Here is a 7,500-nt window from a genome sequence, read left to right as displayed (position 1 = left end):
GCTATAATACATGTAGTTATTACAAAAATGTACTTATCATCTCCAAATGATGTCTGTGGGCCAATCAGTTACCCCAGTGCTTGTTAATCATGTTCTCCAAAATAATTCTAGAGTACTTAAACAATTTTATGATCTATGTAGGAAGAGTATGTTGAAGAGGGAATCAACTGGACACCAATTGACTATTTCAACAACAAAATTGTTTGTGATGTGATAGAAAGCAAGGTGAGACTATGGAGCCTACCTCTGGCACGTTTTAAGGAATGCCATTGGCTAGACATTTTAAACTGAGCTAACTGTTTTATGTGTTGTCATTTTGATAGAAACCGCCTGGTGTAATGTGTGTGCTGGATGATGTTTGTGCCACCATGCATGCTGTTAGTGAAGGAGCTGATGCCACGCTTCTTGAGGTGAATGAAATATTGCTGCAGTAATAATTAAGTCCAGCGATTCAGTTCTGTAACAGTCAAGGGTGATAAGAAGTGTATTAATACTAACTAGCTTACCTAAATGGTAGAAACAGGGTTAGTGTTAGGGTTAGGGGTAACCCTAACCCTATCTCTTAATAAATGATATCCGAATTGTCAATTTGTGTGACACCGTGATACTGAGCTATTTATTAGAAAAAATGTACATCCCTATGAATCTCAGCAGTTTGAGCCTTTCGAGTACATTAGGAGATGTGTTCATACACGTCTTTTATCTCCTGAGAAAAAAGTAAGTGCTTTCATCGCAAAGTGAACTCCAGATGCGTTTATTGATTACCGGCTGCCATATTGGTGGACCACATGCAGTCTCCATACAAAACTCTATCAAGTTGCGTGAAACGTTTCGAGAAATAACCCAGAAACAATGGACCGCACAGACCTGAGAATTGGAGTGGTGTTTAAAAGATTTGTTTCCTACAACATTACAAGTTCTTGGCCTTTTTCAGTGTTGAAACTCTCTTTTGTTTGAGGATATGAGAAGCAAAAATTAATAAAAAATGGAGCAGGGTCTAATCTTCTGTGTAACCAGAGCATACTGCACTTCTTAATTCCTCCATTTGCACTTAATCACAATTCCTTGCATCTTCTACCACAATCCCTTTCATTTCGAAGAAATATGTGTACTTCTCTTGATTAGAGAGCTGCCTTGTTTGTTCATCACGGGAAGATTTAAACCCACAAATCACCAGCTCCCAACATGCATCAGTGGCTTGAAATCTTGTGCACCAGCTGCTCAGAGATGAATAGTACATGTACTTGGATAATCACCTCCAAGTTAGCCAATCAGTGCGTGCAGAGAGCACTATTCACTTGTGTGGTATATACTACTGCTGTGCCTATATAATATATAGGCACAGCAATATGGTTCATTAGTGTATACCACACAAGTGAAATTATACTAACAAACTTAAATAATCAGTCCAGGATAATAGCCACTCTCTTTATTTCATTGTTTTATTCATTTAAAGGTGTAATACAGCTGTAATGTATTTTTGTTTATTTTATAGAAATTAAACAATGCAGTGGGAACTCATCAGCATTTTCAAGGAGTCAGTGGTGGCTTCATTATTCACCACTATGCAGGAAAGGTAGGCAAAATGTTTTTTTCCTGCAAGTGTATTCTCAAAAGTGGTTGTGGGTGTGACCAACATTATTTGCTTATTTTTTTAGGTAACATATGATGTTGTTGGATTTTGTGAGAGAAATCGAGATGTCCTTTTCAAAGATCTTATTGAGATTATGCAAACTAGTGAAAAGTAGGTTTCATTCTTTGTCATTTATATCATCTTTAGTAATGGACTGTGTATTTGCAGAAATGTTGAATAGTACAGTAAATTGTGATTGACCTGTTTTACATTTCATGTTATCGATCAATGGCCTGCATGACACTTTTATTTCGTGTAACAGCTCTTTCATAAGGAATTTGTTCCCAGAAGATGTCAGCATTGATAAAAGAGGCAGACCTACAACAGCCGGAAACAAAATTAAGGTTGGCAATAACACTTTTTTTCTTAAAGAGAACTGTTGCGTAAATTAATATAATTATTTATGTTGAGTCTGGGAGTTGATTTCCATTTATCTAAAAAATTATCATATAACTCCTTCAAAAAGCAGTTTAAGCAGCATTTATTACACAAATAGATCTAATTGATGAATTCCGTCTTTCTTTCTTGAGTAATTAACACGCTATGTATTTCTTATACTGTGAACTGTTTCATCATTATGTTGTTGATGTTATCAATGTAGTTGGGTATACTAGATAAATGTACTCTTTGCTTGTAATAAGACTTGTAGTGTTTCTATCTATGTAATTAGGTGATTGTGTACTTGTCTGCATTTGTTGTTTACAGCAGCATTCATCTTGAATTTGAATATGGTGGTGACCAGCCCAAAAGATTATAGCTACTCTAGTCATTGTGCACTATTTTTTTTAAGATCTGCTTTTGCTGTATCATTAATTTCTCCTATTAAATTTCTGTTATACAATTAAGTGTTACAGGGTTGCATGTAAGAGTGTAAGAACGTGTGAAAAGTGCAATAATACATCAAAGTTGAGTTCCCTTTTCACCCTGTCTACCAAGTATTTATTATTTCCCAAAAACGGAATATTTTTCGCGATGCTATTTTTGTTACATCTCTTTCAGTTCTGTTGAAAATCTGCGCCCGTCATGTACCTGCTCTTTGAGACTTTTGCAGCATTTTTCCGATTTTTGAAAAAGTGAATTTCCTTTGTCATCTTAGACTCAAGCCAATCAGCTGGTGGACAAACTTATGAAATGCACGCCTCATTACATCCGCTGTATCAAACCAAATGAAAGTAAGAGGGCGCATGACTGGGAAGGAGATAGAGTAAAACACCAGGTGGAATACTTGGGACTCAAGGAGAACATTCGGGTTAGAAGAGCAGGCTTTGCCTACAGAAGACCATTTCAGAAATTTCTTGAGAGGTAGGTTTCTTAGAAACAAATGAGGCATCATTGCAATGTTTTTTTTTTCGCATGGAAACCTTAATTATTAATTTCATTTTCAACTCTACATGTAGATATGCCATTCTTACAAAAGAAACGTGGCCAAGATGGACTGGAGATGTGCGAAGAGGAGTTGAACACTTAATGAATGCTGTAAATATGGAGCCTGATCAGTGGCAAATGGGAAAAACCAAAGTATTCGTCAAAGCACCTGAATCTGTAAGCTCTTAAAAAAAAATTTATAACACAACCTATTAGCCTAAGAAGTGTACGCTCAAACATAATTCACTTTCATTTACTTTTCACTTTCCGGAAACTGGAATTCATGTTTTTCTTTTGCTGCCATACGTTTGATTTATCAATCTCCTTAGCTTATTACGCGCTCATCCCATTGCGTTAAATGGCAGTTACGTGCCTTTCCTTAATAGCATGTCTTTCACAATACATTAAATTCATCTTTTGAATTAAAGCTCTTCCTACTTGAGGAACTGAGGGACAGAAAATTTGATGGTTATGCCAGGAAGATTCAGAAGGCGTACAGAATGTACAAGTCACGACAATACTTTGCTGAACTTAAACAGCAGGGTGAGTCAGTTGAAGATCTCTCCAAACAATTTTCCTCTTAATGATAGTTGCATGTTTTTTTTCTGAAATGGAGTAGAAATGGCACTTTTCCTGAAGAACCAGAATTAGTTCTGATGTAAGGAAAGATGTTGAGTTCAGAAGCTGCAAAGTACTACGTTGATCCAAAAAATTGCTTCCTGTTTTCTTTAAATTTCAAAACTGTGTTAACAAAATTTAAACCCTTTGTTTTCGGAAGAATGTTGTTTATTTTGAGCTTAAATATTATTTCTTAAAGGCAATTCATGTTTTCAATCCTGCTTAGTTTTTTCCTGTAATGCATCCCAAATCTCCCACGCTAACATTTAACAATCATAGCTACATGTAAATGTGCTCACGATTTTTATAATCACGTGCAAAATATCTTGTTTATTCTAGCTTCAGACATCCTTTTCAACAAAAAGGAGAGACGGCGTGGTAGCATTAACCGCAATTTTGTTGGTGATTACATTGGCTATGACGATAATCCAGCACTCAGGAGTTTAGTTGGTATGTTTCTGTCTGTTTCTTACAATGTAACTTGTGCCTTCCTGTACCTTTATTTACCTTCATCTGTCATTACTGGGTTGCCAGAATGGCAATCCCAGTCGGAAAATGGTTGGAATTTAGTCGTTTTCTTCTTCTTTTTCCTTTTTTTATTTTTTTCTTTCCGTGTCGGAAAAAGTCTTTCCTATCTCTCCCCTGCTAAGTAGTGTCTTTGTTCGTAGAGTCTTCTGGTCGTATATTTGGGCGGTTTCAGGGGGTAGTAGAAATGCGTAGATTTTATCCGGTTTAGGGTTAGGTTAGTTTCTAAACCCTATCTATAGCGCCATTTCTACTAATTAACCAATAGCGCTTAACAAGGTTGCTTAAATATGTAGAAATTACATCATAGTCTAAAAAGAACGGCTAAATAAAAAGATCTTAACTCTAACTCTAACCCTAACCCTAATTTTACGAGAACTCATTGCGATTACGTGTTTATAAGAGAAGGGCAAAGTTTCTTGTCACTGTCGAAGCACATCGAAAAGCAGTTGGGCAGACGGATTAAAAAAGCACTTGTTCGCTCGCATTTTAGAGCATAGCAAACAAACAAATCAGTTTTTTCTTTTTGTCCAAAAGAGTACGGATAATTGTTATTTAATTCCAGTTGACAATAAAAATTCGAGCTTCATTCCTGTACAAAGGAAAAACCGATTAAACCACTTTTTAAAAATACGCATCCACTTTAAATAACGCATCCGTAAAAGATAACAAACGGTTTAGTGCCCAAGGAAAGAATTTGTGGAGTAACCTTATCAGAGCTTCGAAAGATACGCCAAAAATTGCAATACAAAGAAAAAAGCAGCTCTAATCAAATTACAAATAAACACCCAGTTTTAAGTTTATATCCTTGCGATGTTTGACTTGAATAACTGCGTAGCCACCAGTGGGGACCACAGCTCTCATGATATGTCAAACTGGATTGAAACCAGCGAAGGAAACATTTTCCAAACCGTTTTCCATCAGGTCTGAACACGAAAAGCATTGACTGTGTAAGCACTATAGTGACGTGGTATGGCCGTGTAGCCGCGTCGAGCCACAGAAAGCGCGCGAAAAAATGAAGCCTCGATTTAACCTGGGTTGAGCCTGGAATCCAGTTGAAAACCAGTACCTGGTCAGTGGTCAACTTAAAAAAAAAACAGCTGACCTCGGTGAACCTCGGTGAGCTATAAGCCTGAGCCCGCGATATGGTCACTTGATACTGGTCAGCAGATACCTTGTTTTGACAGGTGTCGATGGATCATAACATGGATGTCCAATATCAAAGACGCGTGCTGTAAACTAGAGTGATACTGGTCACATTGGCATACATGGAGGGATGGACGTACGGACGGCCGGTCGATGATGTCATGGCCATAAAACCAAAATTTCTCGCATCGATGAGTTACCATATTTTCTTAACTATGGTACTCCGCGTACGGAGCTCCGCTATAAATATTACAACAAAATTAAAAAACAGAAGACGGAAGTTTCTTGGCTAAAAAGTACGTTGTTAACTCTAAAAGCGACGAACGGTTAACGTTTTTCATTAATTGTAAACAAGAACCTTGACACAAGGTGATCACGTGCACCTTTGTGGTTGCCTAGAACGTGATTAATTTCTTTCTTCTGACAGAACATCGTGCCCTTCCCCAAGAATTTTAGTGTTTTTTACGATCGATTGTCATTATCTTTCTGAGAATTCGAAATTCAGAGTTTTGTATGAAAACCTTTTTTTTCTTCATCTTGCCTTTTACTGTTACCGTGTAGCATGAAATTTTTGCGGGACTTTTATTTTGGGAAAACCCTAACCCTAAAACCTTGAGGTTTGCGGGAACAAATTTTTGCGGCGCGACGGATTGACTGAAATTTCCGCTGGGAACTAATTTTTGCGGTTTTCTTTTCAAGCATCAAGACTCTTTTCAACTTCTATTACTTTTTGGTAAAATACCCCTCAATCATCGAGAACGGGTGGAAAAAATGTGGCATCCTGGAGGCCTTGGAAAATGGTGTCCCTTCGGATGACCCGTTCGAGTAAGGTCAACGTGACCTTTTGATTGACTGCTATGAGTCCGTTTCTTATATGCCTCAGAGACTGGAAACGTTTTAACTTAACCTTTTATCTTTTGTTTTGTTTGTAACAAGCTCCAATTCCTTTTTCTCAATGCAAATATCAAAATAAGCGATCTTTTTGACCCCACCGTATGTGGATTAAAAGCCATTTTTAGTTATATTAACGGGAGTTAAACAAGCTCCAATTCCTTTTTCTCAATGCAAATATCAAAATAAACGATCTTTTTGACCCCACCGAATGTGGATTAAAAGCCATTTTTAGTTATATTAACGGGAGTAAATTTTTGCGGTTTTTAATTTTGCTGGTGTTATTTTTCTGCTGGAAATAATTTTTGCGGATCAAGTACTACCTGCAAAATCTGAAAAAATTAATCCCCGCGAAATAAATATGCTACACCGTACTTCCCAGCTTTTGCGATACCGTTATGTGCAGACGTAAACCCAATAAAATTTTGACCTGTCATCAGATTAGACTGAAAAGAAGTCCTTCCTTAGTATGTGGCATAAACGTTTGCTTAGACATGCATGACATGGTGGAAAACGTCCGTCAGAGCAATTTGCAGTTAGTTTTTTTGCAGACCATTTCACTTAAAGGGGGCTATGTCATGTTATTTTAGGGTGTTTCGGGAAAATCTTTAGTTAACCACAGTTTAAAACTCGAAAATGGTATTCCTTTACCGATAGGATTATCCTTACATCACAAACGCAATGATTGTGAGAAAAAAAACGACCTTTATCCAGGTGATTTGTCATGATTTTGAAAAACGTCGGGCCGACCTTTTTGAAGATTACCCAAATGTAATCCGTTTCAATCTTGTACATTTATGTCCATCCATACTTCTCGTTCCTTTTGCAGTATTTCTTTTATGTTGTTCAACAGTTTTAAGTGGTTATTGCAATGTTTCATTCTGCTTTTATGGCATTTCTAGTCGTTCTAGCGCTGGGGCACTAATTGGGGACACTGTAATATAAACTGGAATTAACAATCAACGCAAATCAAGTCAAATGTTCAGGAGAGGGGAAAACCAGAGTACCTGGAGGAAAACCTCTCGGTGCAGAGTAGTGAACCAACAAATTCAATCCGCATTTGACGCGGAGTCTGGGAATCGAACTCGAGCCCCACTGGTGGGAGGCAAGTGCTCTCACCACTGCATAAGAGTGAGTGCATTTCACTCAAGAGCGTGTTTTGTTATCTTTGAACTGAGTTTATTACCAAAGCTTTAAAATGTAAAGGACCTCAAAACGGGACACATTACAAAATAATTCAAAGTATGAACGTGAGCCAAAGGGCCATTGCTGGCCCGACGTCTGGGTGACCCCTCAAATGGTCTACATCACCCCCCTTCCCC

General features: G+C 37.6%; 1 protein-coding gene across 2 annotated transcripts in view; it reads left to right on the top strand.

Annotated features, from left to right (window-relative positions):
• The window catches only part of LOC138030021 (unconventional myosin-Ie-like), a 47,158-nt gene that overhangs the window by 24,986 nt on the left and 14,672 nt on the right, over positions 1-7,500 (top strand). For both annotated transcript variants that reach the window (XM_068877886.1, XM_068877878.1), the window contains exons 16-24: positions 142-225; positions 324-410; positions 1,496-1,576; positions 1,659-1,744; positions 1,896-1,977; positions 2,730-2,935; positions 3,031-3,175; positions 3,427-3,541; positions 3,956-4,066. In XM_068877886.1, coding sequence (XP_068733987.1) covers positions 142-225; positions 324-410; positions 1,496-1,576; positions 1,659-1,744; positions 1,896-1,977; positions 2,730-2,935; positions 3,031-3,175; positions 3,427-3,541; positions 3,956-4,066 — 997 coding nt within the window. The remainder of the gene's footprint in view (positions 1-141; positions 226-323; positions 411-1,495; positions 1,577-1,658; positions 1,745-1,895; positions 1,978-2,729; positions 2,936-3,030; positions 3,176-3,426; positions 3,542-3,955; positions 4,067-7,500) is intronic.

Source organism: Montipora capricornis, chromosome 2 (assembly GCF_036669925.1).
Source record: "Montipora capricornis isolate CH-2021 chromosome 2, ASM3666992v2, whole genome shotgun sequence".
Lineage (NCBI taxonomy): Eukaryota > Metazoa > Cnidaria > Anthozoa > Scleractinia > Acroporidae > Montipora > Montipora capricornis.
The sequence above is the reverse complement of the archived record's forward strand: the minus strand, read 5'-3'. Positions and strand labels throughout refer to the sequence as shown.